Below are 25,674 nucleotides of genomic sequence, written 5' to 3' on the forward strand. Positions count from 1 at the left end.
TCTAGAGGTTTGAACACGTCTCTGTGTGTGGAGTAAAGGTGGTCTAGGTCTTGTAACCTTCCGGTTACTAGTCCGCCACTCTAACCACTAGTCCGCCGCTCTAACCACTAGTCCGCCGCTCTAACCACTAGTCCGCCGCTCTAACCACTAGGCTACCGCTCTAACCACTAGGCTACCCTGCCACCCCCATGCCTTGTCTACTACTCTTTTGGTGAGTTCTTATTGTCTTATTTCACTGCAGAGCCTTCAGCCCTCCTCAACATGACTTAGCTCGCCCTTTTGTCCCCCCCCCACACATGCGGTGACCTCACCTGGCTTAACTAGTGCGTCCAGTAATGCAACCTCTCTCATCGTCACTCAATGCCTAGGTTTACCTCCACTGTACTCACATCCTAACACACCCTTGTCTGTACATTATGCCCTGAATCAATTTCTCTGTTCCCAACGCACTAGACGACCAGATCTTATAGCCTTTAGCCGTACCCTTATCCTACTCCTCCTCTGTTCCTCTGGTGATAAAGAGGTTAACCCAGGCCCTGTAGCTCCCAGTACTACATTCCCAGGTACTACATACCTATTCCCCTGGTGCTGTCATTTGTTGACTTTTGTAACTGTAAAAGCCTTGGTTTCATGCATGTTCACATCATAAGCCTCCTCCCTAAGTTGGTTTTATTAGCTTTTTCAAACAGAAATTTGCATCCTGTACCACTAATTCCAAAAAGGTTTGGGACACTGTAAAGTCCATGGAGAATAAGAGCACCTCCTCCCAGCTGCCCACTGCACTGAGGCTAGGAAACACTGTCACCACCGATAAATCTACTCTTCTATTGTTACCAATGACCTGCCACTGGCATTAAACAAAGTCTGTGTGTTTATGTATGCTGATGATTCAACCATGTTCATTTCAGCAATCACAGCTAATGAAGTCACTGAAACCCTTAAAACCTGTTTGAGATCGAGCTACTTTTTTCAACATTCTGTTAAAAATCGCGCAACATTTCAACGTCCTGCTACTCATGCCAGGAATATAGTATATGCATATGATTAGTATGTGTGTATAGACAACACACTTTCTAGAACTGGTTCAATGGTGTCTGTGACTATAACAGAACGAGTTCCGTTGTCAAAATCGCAAGAAAACCTCACCACAAAATCTCCAAAGAAAAAATCCATCCGCCAGTGTTTGTATTGTCTAAGGCTTGTCATAAATAATGGAACTGTGTTTGCAATTCCTACAGATTCCACACGATGTCGCCAGTGTTGTGATTACCAGGGCACTTTATCCTTGGTTAGATTGGTCAATAACACATCCGGTCTTCAGGTGCGCCACAGAAAAAAATGTCCGTGAGGAACTGGAAATCTTTTTGTAAACTTCTAGCTATTGAATACAGATCTCTCTGTGATCAATTTGATCGTTTATTAACGTTTACTAATACCTAAACTTGGATTACAGAAGTAGGTTGAAGTGTTTTGTCAAAGTTTATAGGCAACTTTATGAATTTTAAAAAATTACGTCGCGTTGGGAAACGTGCATTTTTCCATGGATTTCACGGTGTTCATAAATGGACATTTTGGGTATATATGGACCGATTTAATCGAAAAAAAGACCCAATTGTGATGTTTATGGGACATATAGGAGTGCCAACAAAGAATCTCGTCAAAGGTAATGAATGTTTTATATTTTATTTCTGCGTTTTTGGTAGCGCCGGCTACGGTAATTTGTTTGTTTACGTGCCCTTTCTGTGTGTCAGGGAGCTGCATGCTATCAGATAATAGCTTGTCATGCTTTCGCCAAAAAGCATTTTACAAATCTGACATGTTAGCTATATTCACAACGAGTGTGGCTTGATTTGAGTAACCTGGATGTGAATTTTAATGAAAGTTTGAGTTTTAACGAGTACAATTAGTTGGCGCTCTGGAATTTCCGCTCATTTGGTTCCTGTACAGGAACCAACTCCTGAAGAAGTTTTAACAAGGAGTTGTAGTCAGTTTTGGAATGGGTGGCCAGTAATATGCTGGAACTGAACATCTCTAAAACTAAGAGCATTGTATTTGGTTCAAATTGTTCCGTAAGTTCGAGACCTCAGCTGAATCTGGTAATGAAAGTGTGGCTTTTGAACATTTTGAGGAGATTGAATTACTTGGTGTTACCTTCGAATGTAAACTGTCATGGTCAAAACACAAAGATTCAATGGTTGTAAAGATGGGGAGAGGTCTGTCTGTAATAAGGAGATGCTCTGCATTTTGACACCACACTCCAAACAGTCCTGCAGACTCTAGTTTTGTCTTGATTATTGCCCAATCATGTGGTCAGTTAAGCTGCAGCTGGCCCAGAACATAGTGGCACGTCTTGCTCATCATTGTAATCATAGAGCTAATAGAAATACTATTCATGCCAGTCTCTCCTGGCTAATATTTGAGGAGAGACTGACTGCATCACTTCTTCTTTTCAGAAGAAACTTTCATATGTTGCAAATTCCAAATGGATTCCATAGTAATACACAGTTTTGATACACACACTTATCCCACCAGCCACGCCACCAGGGGTATTTTCACAGTCCCAAACCCAGAACAAAATCAAGAAAGTGTACAAATTATATAGAGTCATTATTTCATGATACTCACTTCCATCTCATTTTGCTCAAATGAACAGCAAACCTGTTTTCAAAAACTAGTAAAGCAACACCTCATGGCACAATGTGTCACACCCTGACCATAGTTTGCTTTGTATGTTTCTAGGTTTTGTTTGGTCAGGGTGTGATCTGAGTGGGCATTCTATGTTGGATGTCTTGTTTGTCTATTTCTATGTCTGGCCTGATATGGTTCTCAATCAGAGGCAGGTGTTAGTCATTGTCTCTGATTGGGAACCATATATAGGTAGCCTGTTTGGTGTTGGGTTTTGGTGGGTGATTGTTCCTGTCTCTGTGTTTGCACGAGATAGGGCTGTTTTTAGTCTTCCGCGTTTATTGTTTTGTAGTGTTTATGTTTTTTTAATTAAACATGAATCAATATAACCACGCTGCGTTTTGGTCCACCTCTCCTTCAAGTAAAGAAAACCGTTCTACAATGTCTCTCCCCTATCTTGACTTAGATGTTTTGTGAATGTATTGACATGTAGACTATGTGTGATATTTTTAAATTGATTTAGTTCTGTCCTTGAGCTGTTCTTGTCTATTAATGTTCTGTGTTTTGTCATGTTTCATGTTTTGTGTTGGACCCCAGGAAGAGTAGCTGCTGCTTTTGTAACAGCTAATCGGGATCCTAATAAAATCCCCCCAAATAACTTCCTGTATGTCGACACTCTAATCAAACAAGGATGTGGTTATTGGATGATCCCCTACTTTGCATGTCATTGATCCGTGTCTTGTGTGACAGATCATCTTCATCATCATTGATTCAACATTACAATTCAGAAAACGTCTCAGATGACCCCAATGAATTGTTGTTAGTAATGAAACAGTGGTTTTTGTGAAAGTATGTTTATTTGACAAATAAAAATATATTTCCTCTAATATAGTAATATATAAGTCAACACACCTACTCAGTGCAGGCAGAAGATCAAACAAGCGATCGTTGAAGTTATGCTAATTTTAAGGTAATTGTTTTTAAATTTAAACAGCAGTTGACAACATGGGAGACTCCTAAGTCTTGTACACGGTGGTGTAGTGGAGGGTAAGAACTTTTTCCTCACATTTTGTATTTTACACAAACATTTTGCCACCCATCATGAAAAAACGCTAAGAAAATACGGGAGCGTTACTTTTTTCACAAAGAATGGCGTTTAACCACCTATTTTTTTAATTACATCACTGGTTGTACAAATTACTTCAGATAATTACTCCAGATGCTGAGGATGACGATGAAGCTGAAGGTAATGAAGATGCAGTAGACGCCAAACAGCAGCCGGTCGAGGATGTAGCCCACCTGCATCCAGTCCTGGGAGATCTGGTTCCCGTCCACATGCTGGGCCACCTGGAGGCGGATGGACTGGAGCTCATTGCCCAGATTCCTCAGCTCCGCCAGGGCTGGATCGCCTGCCTCTGCCCACATCTTACCTGGTTCTCCTGTTTGAACCTGTCTCTCCACCGTCACTAGAGGGCAGATTTTCACGTCTGTTTCTTAGAGACAAGAGGGAAGGAAGGGAGAAATGTGAACTTATGAATATACCTCCTACTGACACAAATTATTGATGAACGTTGGTAGTACAATTCTGTCTAAGGTCGAACCTTAGACTAGTCAAGTGTCTGGAAAAATGTATCAGAGTGATTCCTGCATTTATGTTACTGTTCAGGCCTGTGATTGAATTCTTCACAAGGATCTGCTAACTGAATGAAAGTCTGTGTAATTGTAAATCCCTGGAGGATCAGACAGGGTACCTCTTGCAACTGGATTGAGGATGATCTTGTCCTCTCCGGATTTCTGAGGCAGCAAGACGAGGGTGCCCATGAAGCGCAGGACGATCACTCGGACCCAGCCAGGCACTGGGTGGAAGTTACTGGAGCCGACCAGGAGGTTGGTGATGAGAATAGTCTCCAGCAGGCTGGCCACCATCAGAGCCAAGCAGATGGCGAAGAACACATCTGCATGTGCAGGAGGTGAAGAGAGGAAAATATTCAGCCACTCTTAGGACAAAGAAAGTGGACTTCAGCTAATTAAATAACACAAAGTGAACATCTACCTCTGTGACTTACGACAAAAATGGTGTTTCCAGTACACATGTTTTCCTACTCACTTATCTTTTTTTGACCCACTTTTCATGGTATCCAATTGGTAGTAGTTAGTCTTGTCTCATCACTGCACCTCCCGCACAGACTAAGGAGAGGCTAAGGTTGAGAGCCATGCATCCTCTGAAACACAACCCAACCTAGCCGCACTGCTTCTTGACACAACCCAGGAGCCAGCCTCACCAATAGGAAACACCATGCACCTGCACTGCACCCAGCCCGCCACAGGAGTCACTAGTGCATGATGAGACAAGGATAACCCTGCCAGCCAAACCCTCCCTAACCCGGACAACGCTCTACGTCGCCCCATGGACCTCCCGGTCACAGCCGGCTGCGACAGAGCCGGGGCTCGATCCCAGAGTTTCTGGTGGCGCATCTAGCACTGCGATGTGCCACCTGGGAGGCTCTCATACTCACTTATCAATGGTATGGTGCTTCCTGTGACTGGCAGCAGGTCATTCACGATGAGCAGGAAGACGGAGTAACCAAAAATAAGGCTCATCTTGAAGGAGGAGCGGTCCGCGTTCTGGGGAGGCAGCAGGAAGCTGAAGAGATCCACAGTGATGAGGAAGCAGCTGGGGATCAGGAGGTTCACCACGTAGAGGGTTGCTCTGCGCCTCAGGACAATCTACAGTTCAGAGACACAACGGTCAATGTCAACCTTCAAGGGTGATTTGGTGTTATGCAACATATTCTAATTTCAGACAAGACAAAGCCATAATTATCTGGGTTAGCATCCTATGTGTGAAACATGAAGTACTCTCTGAAACAATTGTTATGCTCGGAATATACAGAACTCAACGTTCTGTGGTAGTAGAGCCAAATTTCTGGCATCTGAGAAATTGCAGTGCTTTGGGTTCGTACGTAGAAGCAGAGCTCATCATAGGGGTTGCTTTCTCCCTGATCGAGTGCTGATAAATTGAATCTCCTGGATTTGATGTCCATCAGCTCCCACTCCCCTTCGGTGGACAACACGCTAATGGAGCGTTTCAGGATGTCCTCCACCTTCTTCCCTAAAATAATCCTTATGTCCGACACTGCAGGGGAGATAAAGGAATGGGACATCCTGGGATGAATGGGTTGAACCTATATGGAAGCAGAACATGATCTGTACTGAGGGATTGGTAAACTCGGGCCTAATAGCAAATGGATCCCTTGGTTGACACCGAGTAATATATAAAATCCTTCAATGGACTCAGTGGGCCACCCTGTTTCACATCTATCATTTCAGATCACAAAAGTGAGGATGTTTTTTGGGGAGCGAAGGAGCGATGGGTTTGGCATAGGATCCTTATGTTCAAAGAGGTCCTAAAGCATGGTTGCATTGACGTCTTACCGCGGTGGATGTAGGAGTTGAAGGTGAAGGTGCAGTTCTGGACATCAAAGGGGAAGGTGTAGATGTCCAGGTTACAGGAGCTAACCACTCTGACAGGTTCGGCGTCTCGCACTTTACCAGTGTGCTTAATGTACACATAAGGGACGATGGGAGCTCTGTTTTCATCCATACTGTAAAACAGGGTGAAACGGGGACAATTTCAAACGATGGGCATGATATATATGATAAATTTTTTAATACTGACTGGATCTGTTACAAGTGCAAAAAAAAGGTACATATCTAAAATGTTTGTAAGGATGTCCTTCCCCCCCAAAATTATAATAAGAATAATCCTATGAATAAAACATGACGTATTCTCTGAAACAATAATAATGCTAGAAATATAGAGAACTCAACATTCGGTAGCAGAGCCAAATTAATGGTGTCTGAGTAATTGCAGTGCTTTGTTTCATGCATGTTAATATTAGAAGCCTCTTCCCCAAGTTTGTTTTATTCACTGCCTTAGCACATTCTGCCAACCCTAACAATAATCCTAACCAAAAACCCCTGAAATTTCCATCCCTAACTATAACATTTTCTGACAAGATAGAACTGCCAAAAGGGGTGGAGATGCAATCTACTGCAGAGAGAGCCTGCAGACTTCAGTATTTACTATCCAATTTGAGCTTCTACTTTTAAAAATCCACCTTTCCAGAAACAAGTCTCTCAACTTTGCCGCTTGCTACAGACCACCTTCTGCCCCCAGCTGTGCCCTGGGCACCATATGTGAATTGATTGCCCCCCATCTATCTTCAGTGCTTGTGCTGTTATCTGACCTAAACTGGGACATGCTTAACACCCCGGCCATCCTACAATCTAAGATAGATGCCCTCAATCTCACACAAATTATCAATGAACCTACTAGGTACAACCCCAAATCCGTAAATATGGGCACCCTTATAGATATCATCCTAACCAACCTGCCCTCCGAATACACCTCTGCGGTCTTCAACCAAGATCTCAGGGATGACTGCCTCTTTGCCTGCGTCCGTAATGGGTCTGCGGTCAAATGACCACCCATCATCACTGTAAAACATCACTGTAAAACGCTCCCTAAAACACTTCAGTGAGCAGGCCTTTCTAATCGACCTGGCCTGGGTATCCTGGAAGGATATTTACCTCATTCCGTTAGTAGAGGATGCCTGGTTGTTCTTTAAAAGTGCTTTCCTCACCTTCTTAAATATGCATGCCCCATTCAAAAAATGTAGAACCAGGAACAGATATAGCCCTTGGTTCACTTCAGACCTGACTGTCCTTGACCAGTACAAAAACATCCTGTGGCGTACTGCATTAGCATCGAATAGTCCCTGCGATATGCAACTTTTCAGGGAAGTTGGGAACCAATATACACAAGCAATATGCACAGGCAGTAAAGCAAAGGTCAGCTTTTTCAAACAGAAATTTGCATCCTATAGCACAAACTCCAAAAAGTTCTGGGACTCTGTAAAGTCCATGGAGAATAAGACCACCTCCTCCGAACTGCCCTGCAATGAGGCTAGGAAACACTGTCACCACCGATGAATCTACGATATTCGAGAATTTCAATAATCATTTTTCTATGACTGGCCATTCTTTCCACCTGGCTACCCCTACCCCGGTCAACAGCCCTGCGCCCCCCACAGCAACTTGCCCAAGCCTCCCCCATTTCTCCTTCACCCAAATCCAGATAGCTGATGTTCTGAAAGATAATCTGGACCCTCTCTAAAATTAACCGCCAAAATTGTTGCAACCCCTATTACTAGCCTGTTCAACCTCTCTTTCGTATCGTCTGAGATCCCCAAATATTGGAAATCTGCCACGGTCATCCCCCTCTTCAAAGGGGGAGACACTCTAGACCCAAACTGCTACAAACCTATATCTATCCTAACCTGCCTTTCTAAGGTCTTCGAAAGCCAAGTTAACAAACAGATCACCGAATCCCACCGTACCTTTTCCGCTATGCAATCTGGTTTCTAAGCTGTTCATGGGTGCACCTCAGCCACGCCCAAGGTCCTAAACGATATCATAACCGCCATTGAAAAAAGACAGTACTGTGCAGCCGTCTTTAACGATCGGCTTTCAACTCTGTCAATCACCACATTCTTATCAGCAGACTCAATAGCCTTGGTTACTCAAATGACTCCCTCGCCTGGTTCACCAACTACTTCTCAGACAGAGTTCAGTGTGTCAAATCGGAAGGCCTATTGCCCGGACCTCTGGCAGTCTCTATGGGGGTTTCACAGGGTTAAATTCTCAGGCCGTCTCTTTTCTCTGTATACATCATTGATGTCGCTCTTGCTGCTGGTGATTCTCTGATCAACCTCTACGCAGACGACACCATTCCTTTGACTTCTTTTGACTTTTGACTTTGGACACCGTGTAAACTAACCTCCAGACGAGGTTCAATGCCATACAACTCTACTTCTGTGGCATCCAACTGCTCTTAAATGCAAGTAAAACTAAATGCATGCTCTTCAGGTGTCTGGTTAGACTGTAAACTCTCCTTCCAGACTCACATTAAGCATCTCCAATCCAAAATTAAATCTAGAATCGGCTTCCTATTTTGCAAAACAAAGCATCTTTCACTCATCCTGGCAAACATACCCTCGTAAAACTGACTATCCTACCGATCCTTGACTTCGGCGATGTCATTTACAAAATAGCCTCCAACACTCTACTCAATAAATTGGATGCAGTCTATCACAGTGCCCTCCGTTTTGTCACCAAAGCCCCATATACTACCCACCACTGCGACCTATATGCTCTCGTTGGCTGGCCCTCGCTTCGTATTCGTCGCCAAACCCACTGGCTCCAGGTCATCTATAAGTCATTGCTAGGTAAAGCGCTGCCTTATCTCAGCTGACTGATCACCATAGCAGCACCCACCCGTAGCATGCGCTCCAGCAGGTATATCTCACTGGTCACCCCCAAAGCCAATTCCTGATGTTAATTATTTTGCCACTATGGACTGTTTTTTGCCTTACCTCCCTTATCTTAGCTCATTTGCTCACACTGTATATAGACTTTTCTACTGTATTATTGACTGTATGTTTGTTTTACTCCATATGTAACTCTGTGTTGTTGTTTGTGTCGCACTGCTTTGCTTTATCTTGGCCAGGTCGCAGTTGTAAATGAGAACTTGTTCTCAACTAGCCTACATGGTTAAATAAAGGATAAAACATTTTTTTTAAATATACACTGCTCAAAAACATAAAGGGAACACTTAAACAACACAATGTAACTCCAAGTCAATCACACTTCTGTGAAATCAAACTGTCCCACTTAGGAAGCAACACTGATTGACAATAAATTTCACATGCTGTTGTGCAAATGGAATTGACAACAGGTGGAAATTATAGGCAATTAGCAAGACACCCCCAATAAAGGAGTGGTTCTGCAGGTGGTGACCACAGACCACTTCTCAGTTCCTATGCTTCCTGGCTGATGTTTTGGTCACTTTTGAATGCTGGCGGTGCTTTCACTCTAGTGGTAGCATGAGACGGAGTCTACAACCCACACAAGTGGCTCAGGTAGTGCAGCTCATCCAGGATGGCACATCAATGCGAGCTGTGGCAAGAAGGTTTGCTGTGTCTGTCAGCGTAGTGTCCAGAGCATGGGTGCTCTACCAGGAGACAGGCCAGTACATCAGGAGACGTGGAGGAGGCCGTAGGAGGGCAACAACCCAGCAGCAGGACCGCTACCTTCTGCCGCTACCTTCTGCTGCCTGCAACATCCTCCAGCATGACCGGTTTGGCAGTGGGTCAGTCATGGTGTGGGGTGGCATTTCTTTGGGGGGCCGCACAGCCCTCCATGTGCTCGCCAGAGGTAGCCTGACTGCCATTAGGTACCGAGATGAGATCCTCAGACCCCTTGTGAGAGCATATGCTGGTGCGGTTGGGCCTGGGTTCCTCCTAATGCAAAACAATGCTAGACCTCATGTGGCTGGAGTGTGTCAGCAGTTCCTGCAAGAGGAAGGCATTGATGCTATGGCCTGGCCCGCCCGTTCCCCAGACCTGAATCCAATTGAGCACATCTGGGACATCATGTCTCGCTCCATCCACCATCCATCCAATGCACCACAGACTGTCCAGGAGTTGGCGGATGCTTTAGTCCAGGTCTGGGAGGAGATCCCTCAGGAGACCATCCGCCACCTCATCAGGAGCATGCCCAGGTGTTGTCGGGAGGTCATACAGGCACGTGGAGGCAACATACACTACGGAGCCTCATTTTGACTTGTTTTAAGGACATTACATAAAAGTTGGATCAGCCCGTAGTGTGGTTTTCCACTTTAATTTTGAGTGTAACTCCATGGGTTGATACATTTGATTTCCATTGATAATTTTTGTGTGATTTTGTTGTCAGCACATTCAACTATGTAAAGAAAAAAGTATTAAATAAGAATATTTCATTCATTCAGATCTAGGATGTGTTATTTTAGTGTTCCCTTTATTTTTTTGAGCAAGCAGTGTATAATCGAGATTCTTCAAAGTAGCCACCTTGACAGCTTTGCAGAAAGTTGTTTACATCCCTGTTAGTGAGCATTTCTTATTTGACTAGGTAATCCATCCACCTGACACGTGGCATATCAAGAAACTGATTATACAGCATGATTATTACACAGGTGCACCTTGTGCTGGGGACAATAAAGAGCCACTGTAAAAGGCGTAGTTATGTCACAAGAGATGTCTCAAGTTTTGAGGGAGTGTGCAATTGGCATGCTGACTGCAGGCATGTCCACCAGAGCTGTTTGCAGAGATTTGAATGTTCATTTCTTCACCATAAGCTGCCTCCAACGTCATTTTAGAGAATCTCGCAGTACGTCCAACCGGCCACACAATCGCAGGCCATGTGTATGGCGTTGTGAGGCGCTAGTGGTTTCCTGACGCCAACATTGTGAACATTGTGAACAGAGTGCTCAATGGTGACGGTGGGGTTATGGTATGCGCAGGCATAAGCTACGGACAACGAACAAAAAAATAAGTATATTGTATCTATATAGACTATAGAGATGTTTAACTCACAATTCATTGATTACCACATCTGGTGACCAGAACCTTTCCCTGGGGAGAGAAATATTGGCAGAGCCGCATTGGACTGGGTCCCAGCTGAAAAATTCATTCTCCCATTCCTAAAACAACACATTAGCAACAGTACAATATGTTTGTAAGCAGCATTCGAAATTACAATTCAATATTTCGGATTGTGTAACATTCAAAGATACATTTTTTATTTTAATGTTAACATAATTATATATCACTATTGCTATCCAGTGCATATTGGTGAATGGATGTTGTGTGTCCTAACACATATGAAGTAATGTGAAGTAACATTCTGTAGGAGAATCAGAAACCAAAGTGCACATTTAAAATGACTCTCATACACTGCGTACGTATACTTGCTAAAATAATACGCTCACCTTCACCAGCCAAATGTAGGTGTTCAACAGTTGTGCTTTTTCTTCCTGAAAAGAGAATTAGTTTTCCTACAAAGTAAAGGCAATAAAGCCACATTTTACATAAGTCTACGAAACAGGATGTGGAGGAACATTCAGAACACTATAGCACATGTCAAATACATTGATGGATTTAATGGTATGTCTCCTCAGGTGAACTAGTTGAAAGGGATACCATGCTGTCCTACTACTCCTTACCACACCCAGGATGCCGTAGAGAGTGAAGTACATGCTGATGTTGGTGGGGGTTGAGAGGTTCATGACAGGTCGTATGGAGTACAGCTTCATGACGTTCTCCAGGGCGGCCAGAAGGGATATGGTGTTGGGGTTGGTGCAGTTCACCACTATCTTACATCTCAGGCATGGCGCTGGGGAAACAATGGTAACCATGCTGCTTTATATTGTGGTTTCGTTATGACCCTGTGTGGCCCAGTTGGTAAAACATGGTGCTGCAATGCCAGAGTTGTGGGTTCAATTCCCACGGGGGACCGGGATAAAAATGTATTCACTCTCTACTATATGTTGTTCTGGGTATGAGAATCTGGTAAATGAGGTCAAATATCTGATCATCTTCAGTGAAAAGTCTTTAATTTTGGGGTTCTTGCGTATTGTAGATATCATTATTAGAATCTTCTTAGAAATGAAGACCTTGCTACTTTTTCACATGATAGTGAAATTAATTGACTGCAAACCCACAAATACATTCTGTTATGGCCTTGATCGTTAAGGTATCAGATACCCCAAGTAATATCAAAAAGTGAACATAAAACGAAAGAATAAATGAAAACAAACTATTACTCAAATATAATACTTAAGGATGATTTAAATGAGTTGACTTGACTTTTTCTTTCCCCGTGTCCCAGCTGTACCTACCCTGTACCATGATGCAGCAGATGATGAACAGAACCTGGTGGGAACAGACCCACCATCGTTGAGACTGAAATAGTCATTTAAAAAATCACTGTTAGGTTCAAAGGTCAAACTGTATTTTAGAGATACGGTCCATTGTTTAGTGTATGTTTGATAATTAACACAATGTTTATAACACCATGAATTACTTAATGAATTCACAACTTAATTTACCTCAAAAGACACCGAACAAATGTTTTGACCATTTACAGTAATGCATTGAAGCACAACACACAGACCCACAACTTAAGTAACGTAAAACCCCCAATTGTAACGAAAGGCATTAGAATGAAAGATATTTACCTCCATTTTGGAAAAATCCTTGGCTGCCATCAAGCAGCAAGCTACAAGTTCTTGACCGTTTCAATCATATGGCTGAAGAACTGTTCAGAGCAAAGCTTTGTTTCCTCACTCCCATAGCGATGGCATCTCTTCACCAGCTGGAACAAGTTGAATATATACAGACTAATTTGCATAGTTAAACACTTATGTTGATGTAATGTCATGTCATATCATAACTTGCTGTTGGAGAATCCACTGAAAATCTTACAGCTCCAGACTGTTTTCAAGTTTGAACACAGTTCTCCTGCAACAAAGATCTCTGATACATTAGAAGTGACACGAGGATTCAATGATATTCTTGATTGTGCAATCAAACTAAAGTGTTGTAGAAATATTCCTAGAGAACAGAGAAGACCATGAGTGAGATCCATAAACTTTGGAGCAAATGAGGTGGTCAGTAGAGCAGGTGAACTCTTGTGGTACAGAGCTACTTTACCTGCAGGGGGTTGGATACAAAACAGACGTGAGCCACAGTAAATGGCTGTGGTGGAGGGTGAATTTGCCCATAGAAGCTGATCCTGGGTCAGTGTATTATTTTCCACACTAATGGTTAAGGTTAAGCTTGGGGGAGGGGAAGCTGATCCTAGATCTGTACCGAGGGGACATTTCACCTCAGAGCTGTGGTGTGCCAACCTACGCAACAAGTGCAACCAGTGGGCATCAGACGATAGTGTACCACAGCTCTGCAGACAATACACGTACTGGGCTATGGAAATAAGCTGAGGGTTCACCTCAGCACACAAAGGAACAGGTGTCCCAATGTCCCCCCATTCAGCTCTCCCACCCAAATCATTTGTTATGTAACTTGTGTTATGAATTGTATGGTAATGTTTATTCTCTATCTCGTGTCTGATACAACATAGAGGATGATCATTTAATTATAGATGGGCGATAATATGAGTCCTGGAATTAGTTCATGACTTAATTAAGGAGATCTCTTTATTTGTAAATATAATATCTGCAATCAAGTACTAATGTGTCTGTAAACATCAGCATGTTAAGATGAACATTCCAATAATTATGGGCCAAAATTCACCATTCAATTATTATCTCACGACATCAGTCAGGAAGTTAAAGCTTGGTCGCAAATGAGTCTTCCAAATGGACAATGATCCCAAGCATAATTTCAAAGTTGTGTCAAAATGGCTTAAGGACAACAAAGTCAAGGTATTAGACTGGCCATCACAAAGCCCTGACCTCAATCCTATAGAAAATGTGTGGGCAGAACTAGAAAAAGCGTGTTTTATTTCTTATTTTTTTATTTAACCTTTATTTAACCAGGTAGGCTAGTTGAGAACAAGTTCTCATTTGCAACTGTGACCTGGCCAAGATAAAGCATAGCAGTGTGAACAGACAACACAGAGTTACACATGGAGTAAACAATTAACAAGTCAATAACACAGTACAAAAAAAGGGGAGTCTATATACATTGTGTGCAAAAGGCATGAGGAGGTAGGCGAATAATTACAATTTTGCAGATTAACACTGGAGTGATAAATGATCAGATGGTCATGTACAGGTAGAGATATTGGTGTGCAAAAGAGCAGAAAAGTAAAGAAATAAAAACAGTATGGGGATGAGGTAGGTGAAAATGGGTGGGCTATTTCCCAATAGACTATGTACAGCTGCAGCGATCGGTTAGCTGCTCAGATAGCACATGTTTGAAGTTGGTGAGGGAGATAAAAGTCTCCAACTTCAGGGATTTTTGCAATTCGTTCCAGTCACAGGCAGCAGAGTACTGGAACGAAAGGCGGCCAAATGAGGTGTTGGCTTTAGGGATGATCAGTGAGATACACCTGCTGGAGCGCGTGCTACGGATGGGTGTTGCCATCGTGACCAGTGAACTGAGATAAGGCAGAACTTTACCTAGCATGGACTTGTAGATGACCTGGAGCCAGTGGGTCTGGCGACGAATATGTAGCGAGGGCCAGCCGACTAGAGCATACAAGTCGCAGTGGTGGGTGGTATAAAGTGCTTTAGTGACAAAACGGATGGCACTGTGGTAAACTGCATCCAGTTTGCTGAGTAGAGTGTTGGAAGCAATTTTGTAGATGACATCGCCGAAGTTGAGGATCGGTAGGATAGTCAGTTTTACTAGGGTAAGTTTGGCGGCGTGAGTGAAGGAGGCTTTGTTGCGGAATAGAAAGCCGACTCTTGATTTGATTTTCGATTGGAGATGTTTGATATGAGTCTGGAAGGAGAGTTTACAGTCTAGCCAGACACCTAGGTACTTATAGATGTCCACATATTCAAGGTCGGAACCATCCAGGGTGGTGATGCTCGTCAGGCATGCGCGTGCAGGCCGCGATCGGTTGAAAAGCATGCATTTGGTTTTACTAGCGTTTAAGAGCAGTTGGAGGCCACGGAAGGAGTGTTGTATGGCATTGAAGCTCGTTTGGAGGTTAGACAGCACAGTGTCCGGCCCCCTCCAGTGTGCGAGGAGGCCTACAAACCTGACTCAGTTACACCAGCTCTGTCAGGAGGAATGGGCCAAATTTCACCCAACTTATTGTGGGAAGGTTGTGGACGGCTACCAGAAACGTTTGACCCAAGTTAAACTATTTAAAGGCGATGCTCCCAAATACTAATTGAGTGTATGTAAACTTCTGACCCACTGGAAACGTGACGAAGGAAATAAAAGCTGTAATAAATCATTCTCTCTAGTATTATTCTGACATGTCACATTCTTAAAATACATTGGTGATCCTAACTGACATAAAACAGGGAATGTTTACTAGGATTAAATGCCAGGAATTGTGAACAACTGAGTATAAATGTATTTGGCTAAGGTGTGTGTAAACTTCCGACTTCAACTGTTGATGTTTGCAATCAAGTATTACTGTCTCTGTAAACATCAGCATTGTGTTAAGATGAACATTCAAATAATTGTCGCTAGGAGTAGCTAAACGTGTATGGAGGAAACGGTACTAAAATACAGTTTCAATCCTTTTTAACTTTATCATCACGCTGCCAATAATACATTCGATTCACACAATGACTGGGAAGAAATGCAAATGAGTTCATAAAGCCATTTTATTTGTATTGTCTTTGACAAAGGGGGGGGGGGGGGCGGTGTTGTGGCCAGTGCAGGCCTGTCACCGTTACCATAAAGGCGAGGTCATCATCATGACAGAGGAAGAGGATATGTGGTGTGTTTATTTTGGTTATGGGTAATAAACTTCCACATAATAATACAAAGGAGTGACATGCTGTGTCTTGAACATTATTCTTGTAGTAGTTCACGCCTCATATCACACCCCATCATCAACAAATGTCTTGTGCATTAAAACTGGTTTCGTCTTCATGAGATTGGATTACAATTACAAATAGACACACTGTGGAGTAAGACAGGAAATACACAGACCCAACAGTATTGTTGGTGTACCAGCAGAATAATTCAATGACCGTAATAAAGCTCTGTGTCACGCTCGCTATCGTCAAACTCCCTGTCATAAATCAACCGAGGCACAGCGTGCATGTAGTTCCACATTTTTTAATGAAAGTGACACCGAAACAACGAAGAAACAAACAGGTAAACAGAAAAAAGAAAAAAAAGACTGTGACACAACCCGAGGTGCACACGAACACACACGGAAAATAATTACCCACAAAACACAGGTGGGAAAAGGCTACCTAAGTATGGTTCTCAATCAGAGACAACGATTGACAGCTGCCTCGGGAACCATACCAGGCCAAATACATAGAAATAGAAAACATAGAAAAAACACATAGAATGCCCACCCCAACTCACACCCTGACCAAACCAAAATAGAGACATAAAGGAACTAAGGTCAGGACGTGACACATTGTTTGTACACACACTGGAACAGCTGCAAAATAAAGGCAATCCATTTCCTCTTCAAATGAATCACAAGTAGAGGAACCTTCTCTACTTCTCTAACCTCACATAGCTGAGGAACCTTCTCTACCTCTCTAACCCCACATAGCTGAGGAACCTTCTCTACTTCTTTAACCTCACATAGCTGAGGAACCTTCTCTACCTCTCTAACCCCACATAGCTGAGGAACCTTCTCTATCTCTCTAACCCCACATAGCTGAGGAACCTTCTCTACCTCTCTAACCTCACATAGCTGAGGAACCTTCTCTACTTCTCTAACCTCACATAGCTGAGGAACCTTCTCTACTTCTCTAACCTCACATAGCTGAGGAACCTTCTCTACTTCTCTAACCTCACATAGCTGAGGAACCTTCTCTACTTTCTCTACTTCTCTAACCTCACATAGCTGAGGAACCTTCTCTACCTCTCTAACCCCACATAGCTGAGGAACCTTCTCTACTTCTCTAACCTTACATAGCTGAGGAACCTTCTCTACTTCTCTAACCTTACATAGCTGAGGAACCTTCTCTACCTTTCTAACCCCACATAGCTGAGGAACCTTCTCTACTTCTCTAACCTTACATAGCTGAGGAACCTTCTCTACTTCTCTAACCTTACATAGCTGAGGAACCTTCTCTACCTCTTTAACCCCACATAGCTGAGGAACCTTCTCTACCTCTCTAATCTCACGTTGCTGAGGCTCTTATTCCACTTTCGTTGTGCCCTGTGCAGCCACACTTATCTTCCACCAGTTCCACCAGTGTCTCACTGCATTTATTTAATCAACAAATAGCTTTAGCAATCAGACATTAGGGTGTACCCAATGACCACTAGATATAGACAAGTAAACAAAGAGAAATATTATAAAAAAAAGTGTATTAGGGCGTATACCAGTCTATTTCTACCATATTCTACCGGGCTTTAAAACGCTTTGTGCAAAGGCCCATACTGCAAGCTTCGCAATGGGCACTCTCATGGGGGGGACCTTCATCGTCTTCGTCATCGAAATCACGTCTGTTTCTCTTGCCCAGGTTCTCGCGGTAGCACTTGACACGAATCTTCTCCATCAGTTTCTCCAGTAGGACTTCGAGTTTCTCCTCATCGAAACTGGCCTCCTCCATAAGTGCGCCGTCACATTGCCTGCATTCCTGACGCAAACATCGCACTTTCACCATTCCCTGCCCTGACGATAGATGCATGTGAAACACCACATTCACCCGGCCAGAGGACCAATTTCTGTTACACTTGGAGCACTTGAACCTTCATGTGGGAATTGGAGAAAAAAGGGGAAGTGGGTTTCAGACACAAGCAGCTTTTAACAGAGCAATTGTTGACATCCATTACGGTGCTGTTGTAATCAACTTGTGTTATACTTTGCGCAAGTATTCTTTGTACTTCAACCCCAGGCACAGTCTTTACCTGGTGTTGAATTAGAAATAATTCAGTCTTTACCTGGTGTTGAATTAGAAATAATTCAGTCTTTACCTGGTGTTGAATTAGAAATAATTCAGTCTTTACCTGGTGTTGAATTACAAATAATTACATTCAAACATACTTTTTGAGAGGGCTACATGAAAGCTAGAGAAATATACTGAACAAAAATATGTAAAGTGTTGGTCCCTTGTTCCATGAGCTGAAGTAAAATATCCCCAAACTTTTCCATACGCACAAGCTTATTTCTCTCAAATTTTGTGCACAAATTTGTCTACATCCCTGTTGGTGAGCATTTCTCCTTTGCCAAGATAATCCATCAACCTGACAGGTGTGGCATATCAATAAGCTGATTAAAGAGCATGATCATTACACAGGTGCACTTTGTGCTAGGGACAATAAAAGACCACTCTAAAATGTGCAGTTTTGTCACACAACACAATGCCACACAGATGTCTTAAGTTTTGAGGGAGAATGCAATTTGCAATGCTGACTGCAGGAATGTCCACCAGAGATGTTGCCAGAGCTCATTTAATTTCTCTACCATAAGCCGTCCCCAACATCGTTTTAGAGAATTTGGCAATACTGGCAACCGGCCTCACAACCGCAGACCGTGTGTAATCAAGCCAGCCCAGGACCTCCACATCCGGCTTCTTCGCCTGCCAGGTCGTCTGAGGGGGGGTGCTGAGGCTTATTTCTGTCTGCCCTTTTGTGGGGAAAAACTCATTCTGATTTACTAATCAGCCCAAATCTATGGATTTCACATGACTGGGCAGGGTTGCCCAGTCATAAATTTTGATTTGATTTGCACCCAATTGACTGATTTCCTCATATTAACTGTAACTGTGTAAAATCGTTGAAATTGTTGCTTTTATATTTTTGTTCAGCATACAGTTTAAATATATCTATCTACTATAGTTTAAAACATATTACAGCATTTACCCTTTAAATTAAAACTTCAATGTCAACTATCAGTCTAATGTATTTGATTTATCAGATACACACAATTACCTGTTTTTGGTCGTCTATGTTAGCGCCTAACAGGTAACACACACAGTGCAACAATATCAAAGGACTCCTACCTTCCAAATGCCCCACTGATGTACTGATGCCAGCCAAATTTCACATTGTCTGCCTTAATGGATTCATCGAACTCGATACGCCAGCGGTCTCTCTTATTCCTCTTCAGATTATTGACCTTTGATTGAAAAATCCTAATCCATTCTTGGTTAGTCATTGCTCTTTTGGTGAAGTAGCCAAACCCTTTGACTTGTTGTTGTTATCCTTCTTCTTCACACACACTTATACTGTAGCTAAGAATGACCTGGCAGTTATGCAAATAGCTTTCTTAAAATGGTTGCCTTCAACAGGAATGCTATGGGGAAAGTGAAACTTAAGTGTGCTGTTAGGTTTCTATTTCACCTGATAGTCCTGGCCCAGCTATCACATTTGTTTCCTTAGAAGTTGTGGGAATGTACATTTTTTGTGTCCTATAGGTTCTGGGAACAAAGCCATAAGTTTCCTGACCGGTAAAAGTCAAACTTATTGAAAGGTTCTGAGAATAAAAGTATACATTTTTCCTGTTCTGGGAACCTTCATTTTTTAGATTGCAGCGAGGTGCTGAGAATGTTTTACTATGCTTCCCTGGGGGTTTAAAGGTTCTGAGAATGTTTTACTAGGCTTCCCTGGGGGTTTAAAGGTTCTGAGAATGTTTTACTATGCTCCCCTTGGGGTTTAAAGGTTCTGAGAATGTTTCAGTATGCTTCCCTGTGGGGTTAAAGGTTCTGAGAATGTTTTACTATGCTTCCCTGGGGGTTTAAAGGTTCTGAGAATGTTTTACTATGCTTCCCTGTGGGGTTAAAGGTTCTGAGAATGTTTTACTATGCTTCCCTGGGGGTTTAAAGGTTCTGAGAATGTTTTACTATGCTTCCCTGTGGGGTTAAAGGTTCTGAGAATATTTTACTATGCTTCCTTTGGGGTTTAAAGGTTCTGAGAATGTTTTACTATGTTTCCCTGGGGGTTTAAAGGTTCTGAGAATGTTTTACTATGCTTCCCTGGGGGTTTAAAGGTTCTGAGAATGTTTTACTATGCTTCCCTGTGGGTTTAAAGGTTCTGATAATGTTTAACTATGCTTCCATGTGGGGTTTAAAGGTTCTGAGAATGTTTTACTATGCTTCCCTGGGGGTTTAAAGGTTCTGAGAATGTTTTACTATGCTCCCCTGGGGGTTTAAAGGTTCTGAGAATGTTTTACTATGCTTCCCTGGGGGTTTAAAGGTTCTGAGAATGTTTTACTATGCTTCCCTGGGGGTTTAAAGGTTCTGAGAATGTTTTACTATGCTCCCCTGGGGGTTTAAAGGTTCTGAGAATGTTTTACTATGCTTCCCTGGGGGTTTAAAGGTTCTGAGAATGTTTTAATATGCTCCCCTGGGGGTTTAAAGGTTCTGAGAATGTTTTACTATGCTTCCCTGTGTCAGGACCCGGTTGCGAACCCGTGTCTCCGGGGTAAGAAACAGTCACTTAACCAACTGAGCCACGAATAGTCGGCAGAACCCAGAAGATGAGGCAGACACAGCAGTACTTGAGACGGTGTATTTAATAAAGTAAAAAGTGAAGTCCTTCAGGAAAACATGTAACTCCACAACCTCAAAAGGAATTCCACAAGAACAAAGGTAACCCTCCAAGACAAAAAGGTAAATCCACAAGGTGGTAGGTATAGCATAAAAAGCCTCAAAAGATACTCAAATATAAATAAACAAGAACAAAAAACAGAATTCCACAAGAGAGTCCACCGGGATCAACAAGAGTTCACAGAATACTAGGGCTGGGTGCTAACATACAAACACAGAGCAAAGAACTGAGGAAAACTAAGGGTTTAAATACAATCAGAGGAAATGAGGCACAGGTGCAAATAATAATGGGATCAAGGGAAAAAAAAAGGTCAAAAAGCACAATGGGGGCATCTAGTGACCAAAAACCGGAACAACCCTGGCCAAATCCTGACAGAATCTCCCCCCCTAGGAACGGCTCCTGACGTTCCTACCAGCTCTCTCGGGGTGGAGAGCCCTGAACTGACGAATGAGGTCAGGGTCCAGTATGTCTTTGGCAGGAACCCAGGAGCACTCCTCGGGACCGTAGCCTTCCCAGTCCACCAGATACTGCCAGGACCGCTGGACCCGGCGGGAATCCTGTATCCGATGGACGGTATAAGCAGGCTGGCCTCCAATGACACGAGGCGGAGGGGGAGGTCTGTCTGCTGGGACAAGGGGAGAAAAAACAACAGGTTTTAATAAGGAAATGTGAAACGTGGGATTAGTCTTAAGGGATCTGGGTAAGTGTAGAAGTGTAGAAACTCTCCTGGCAACCTTAAAGGGACCGATGTATTTTTGGGACAGCTTGCGAGACTCCACCCGTAGTGGTAAGTCTCTTGTGGAGAGCCAGACTCTCTGGCCGGGGCGCAGGGTAGGCCCGGGACGGCGACGTCTGTTGGCTTGTTGTTGGTACCTCTGTGAGGAACGCATAAGATTAAGACGGGTCTTCCTCCACATAAGCCGACAGCGTCTGACGAACTTCAAGGCTGAAGGCACTCTGACTTCTGCCTCCTGGTCCGGGAACAATGGAGGGGCATAGCCAAACTGACACTCGTGCGGGGACATACCAGTGCAGGAGGAGCGCAAGGTGTTGTGCGCGTATTCGGCCCAAACAATAAAGGACGACCATGTGGACGGGTTGTTACGAGTCATACATCGGAGGGTGGTTTCCAGCTCTTGATTCATCCTCTCTGTTTGGCCGTTGGACTCCGGATGGTACCCTGAAGATAGACTGGCAGAAGCCCCCATGAGTTGGCAGAAGGCCTTCCAAAACCTTGAGGCGAACTGGGGACCTCTGTCAGAAACCATATCTTGAGGAATGCCGAAGACTCGGAACACATGATTAATTACCAACTCAGCCGTTTCCTTGGCAGAAGGTAACTTAGTCAGAGGGACGAACCTGGCCGCCTTTGAAAACCTGTCGATTATGACTAGGATAGTAGTATTGCCATGGGATGGAGGAAGGCCAGTAATAAAGTCCAACGAGATATGGGACCAGGGTCTTTCCCGTTACAGTTCCCCCCGGTCTGTACGGGACAGAGCATTTCCCTGGATCCCTGGACACGTGGAACGGAAATGGCCCTGTTTGCCGCAATATAGACAGCGTCGCTCCCTCATCCGGCGGTCTCTCTCAGCCTGGGAGATGCGTCCAATATGCATGGGTTCCGGGGGAGCCAGCGAGGATAAAGGTGGGGACTCGGAGCTGGGACTGATAGGGGCTAGAGGTCTACGGTTGAGTTCTCTCTCTCTCAGACGCTGGTCAATGCGTGAGGCCAACTTGATCAGGGACTCGATATTGTCCAGTGGTTCCCGAGTGGCCAGTTCATCTTGGATAGTGTCGGAAAGGCCTTTCAGAAAGCACACCGTGAGCGCCTCGTTGTTCCAGCCACTCGCTGCTGCCACCGTGCAGAACTGGATGGCGTAGTCCGTCACGCTGCGCCGACCTTGGTGGAGAGTCAAGAGCTGTTTGGCTGAGTCAGGACCACTGCTTGGGCCTTGAAACACTCGTTTGAATTCCTCAGCAAAGGCAGAGTAGCTGGCACAGCAGGAACTATGGGCATCCCACACAGCATTAGCCCAGGCCAGGGCTTTTTCCCTGGGGGTTTAAAGGTTCTGATAATGTTTTACTATGCTTCCCTGGGGGTTTAAATGTTCTGAGAATGTTTTACTATGCTTCCCTGTGGATTTAAATGTTCTGAGAATGTTTTACTATGCTTCACTGGGGGTTTAAAGGTTCTGAGAATGTTTTACTATGCTTCCCTGGGGGTTTAAAGGTTCTGAGAATGTTTTACTATGCTTCCCTGGAGGTTTAAAGGTTATTAGAATGTTTTACTATGCTTCCCTGGGGGTTTAAAGGTTCTGAGAATGTTTTACTAGGCTTCCCTGGGGGTTAAAGGGTTCAGAGAATGGAAATTAAAGGTAATTTGAAGGTAATTACATTATGAGAACATATTTCATTAACACTGCTAGCTAAAGTTAACTGTTTTGAACTCTAAACACAGACAGGACACATTATTTGTTTAGGCATTAATCATGCAAACACTTAATTTTTTCCTTGTGGCACAGTGTCAGTGTGATATTCTGTTCTCTATCCATGGAATTAGTCCAATGCCCCATCAGGATTGAGCTAGTATGGCATGTTTTTTTTACTCACACAAAGCTGTTCATTTTAGTCTATTCAAATAAACCCAATTTCAAAGGAAACAAGCACTCATTAAGATCAGGTGTGGCCAATTAGAGGGGGCGGCCAACACACCTGGACACATTTAACCAGATAGATGCTAGAGTTTTTTTTATTGCTGGGAACAGAATGTTTTTAAATACATTTCTTACATGGTTCTTTGCATATTATTAATGTTTTCTTGTAGTTTTTATGGAAAGTTTTCTTATTGTTCTGAGAACATGACTTGAAATAGAACCATGAGGAAACCTGCAGAAAATATTATGCTGAAGTACTGAAATTCCCATATAAGAAACATATGGTTCTCAGAACATTATGTGCTAGCTGGGTATCCTGCGCCATTCCCAGAATGTTGTGCGAAGGCTGTATGCAAAATAATAGGACAACCATGCTCTCACCAAGCTCAAAGAAACATATGGTTGTCAGAACATTATGTGCTAGCTGGGTATCCTGCGCCATTCCCAGAATGTTGTGCGAAGGCTGTATGCAAAATAATAGGACAACCATGCTCTCACCAAGCTCAAAGAAACATATGGTTGTCAGAACATTATGTGCTAGCTGGGTATCCTGCGCCGTTCCCCAGAATGTTGTGTCAGAACATTATGGCTGTATGCAAAATAATAGGGACAACCATGCTCTCACCAAGCTCAAAGAAACATATGGTTGTCAGAACATTATGTGCTAGCTGGGTATCCTGCGCCATTCCCAGAATGTTGTGCGAAGGCTGTATGCAAAATAATAGGACAACCATGCTCTCACCAAGCTCAAAGAAACATATGGTTGTCAGAACATTATGTGCTAGCTGGGTATCCTGCGCCGTTCCCAGAATGTTGCGCGAAGGCTGTATGCAAAATAATAGGACAACCATGCTCTCACCAAGCTCAAAGAAACATATGGTTGTCAGAACATTATGTGCTAGCTGGGTATCCTGCACCGTTCCCAGAATGTTGTGCGAAGGCTGTATGCAAAATAATAGGACAACCATGCTCTCACCAAACTCAAAGAAACAAATGGTTGTCAGAATGTAACAGCTGTTAATAATATTTTGTGAATTTCACCAGGTTCATATATTAATATAGCATGTTAATTTGTTATTATGCTTGCCTGAATCCTGGGGGAATAGGGGAGCGAGTATTTATGTCGTGCTCAAATAAATTTGATGCACTAGGAGAAGTAGGAACTCTTTTTCTGTCGTCTTGGGGAAAAGTAGACATTGCTTTAACTACAAAGTCATGCACACAGTGATTTGTTCATGAATAATGTTATATATTTAGAGTTGACTCATAAGTGGATTTGAAAAGTAGATGTATATTTATTGTGTTAGTGTGTCGTGCTTGACTTGGAGTAAAATAGGTGTCAGGGGAGGCAGGGTAGCCTAGTGGTTAGAGCGTTGGACTAGTAACCGGAAAGTTGCAAGTTCAAACCCCCAAGCTGACAAGGTACAAATCTGTCGTTCTGCCCCTGAACAGGCAGTTAACCCACTGTTCCTAGGCCGTCATTGAAAATAAGAATTTTTTCCTAACTGACTTGCCTAGTTAAATAAAGGTTTTAAAAAAAGGGGGTGTAGGCATCAGAGGAGGCTGGTGGGCGGCATGTCTGGAAACCACACGGTTGACTCCATTCCATGTATTTCATTCTAGCCATTACAATAGGCATGTCCTCATATAGCTTCTCCCACCAGCCTCCTCTAGTAGGGTGGGACTGTGGGGTCTAGGGCCCACTCACTGGGGAGCCAGGCCCTGCCAGGCCCACCCAATCAGATTGAGCAAAAAATGAAAAAAGAATACATACTCCTCAGGAAGACAGTTGACTGTCATTAGTGTATTCTTATGAAGGTTACACTTACATGCAGGACTACAATGTTTTACAGTTTATGCATTATTATAATAAATCACTTCGTCACATGTGTTTTGAATCGAGCATCAATGACAAAAATTGAATTGTTTTTTCCTCAACAAAAAAAAAAGCATGATGCAAAGTGGGCTCGAACCCACGGTTAAAAAAACACTATTGATGACATGTCTTTCCTCCATTGGAAGACTGTGACATCAGAGAGGCGGGCAAAGCAAGCTTCAAACAGGAAGCTCACCCCGCGAAGCAAAACAATTATATCAGTGACATTGTTTTTTTCTTCTGTTTTGATGTTAAGATGATTAAACTGTCATGAATAACACACAGTGCCAAACTGTGATGTAAATGTTATGATGAATATGTGCATACCTTGTACTTGTGCATTAAAATACATAAAAGTTGCCCATGTTATGTTAAAATGTAATTCTGTCATTTTTGTTGTCTCATTTCACCAACCACGGCTAGCTGAAGTAGGACAGCATGGAGTAGCTGAAGTAGGACAGCA

At 43.2% G+C, this 25,674-nt stretch overlaps 2 protein-coding genes across 3 annotated transcripts in view; both read right to left on the reverse strand.

The window, feature by feature from the left end:
• Positions 1-3,474: 3,474 nt before the first annotated feature.
• The window catches only part of LOC135524775 (5-hydroxytryptamine receptor 3A-like), a 36,179-nt gene continuing 13,979 nt past the window's right edge, over positions 3,475-25,674 (reverse strand). Inside the window, exons 2-11 of one of the 2 annotated variants that reach the window (XM_064952585.1) lie at positions 12,743-12,879; positions 12,404-12,467; positions 11,729-11,898; positions 11,495-11,539; positions 11,100-11,206; positions 6,061-6,230; positions 5,589-5,761; positions 5,142-5,352; positions 4,377-4,580; positions 3,475-4,118 (exon numbers count right to left, since the gene is read on the reverse strand). In XM_064952585.1, the coding sequence (XP_064808657.1) occupies positions 3,823-4,118; positions 4,377-4,580; positions 5,142-5,352; positions 5,589-5,761; positions 6,061-6,230; positions 11,100-11,206; positions 11,495-11,539; positions 11,729-11,898; positions 12,404-12,467; positions 12,743-12,772 (1,470 nt within the window). In that variant the 5' untranslated portion in view covers positions 12,773-12,879 and the 3' untranslated portion in view covers positions 3,475-3,822. Of the gene's footprint in view, positions 4,119-4,376; positions 4,581-5,141; positions 5,353-5,588; positions 5,762-6,060; positions 6,231-11,099; positions 11,207-11,494; positions 11,540-11,728; positions 11,899-12,403; positions 12,468-12,742; positions 16,161-25,674 lie in introns of those variants that run through there. The other variant, XM_064952584.1, reaches the window with a different exon arrangement.
• On the reverse strand, positions 16,259-19,395 carry LOC135524776 (receptor-transporting protein 3-like). The gene is made up of 2 exons (XM_064952587.1): positions 19,133-19,395; positions 16,259-17,879 (listed from the first exon to the last, which is right to left on the reverse strand). Exons 1-2 carry the CDS (start codon positions 19,285-19,287, stop codon positions 17,531-17,533), a joined length of 504 nt encoding a protein of 167 aa, XP_064808659.1. The 5' UTR covers positions 19,288-19,395; the 3' UTR covers positions 16,259-17,530.

Source organism: Oncorhynchus masou, chromosome 31 (genome assembly GCF_036934945.1).
Source record: "Oncorhynchus masou masou isolate Uvic2021 chromosome 31, UVic_Omas_1.1, whole genome shotgun sequence".
Classification (NCBI taxonomy): Eukaryota; Metazoa; Chordata; class Actinopteri; order Salmoniformes; family Salmonidae; genus Oncorhynchus; species Oncorhynchus masou.

Coding starts and splice junctions, on each gene's coding strand:
- LOC135524776 (XM_064952587.1), bottom strand. CDS start 19,287: ATGACTAACCAAGAATGGATTAGGATTTTTCAATCAAAGGTCAATAAT. Junction 17,880..19,132: donor ATCAGTGGGGCATTTGGAAG/GTAGGAGTCCTT, acceptor TCCCACATGAAG/GTTCAAGTGCTCCAAGTGTA.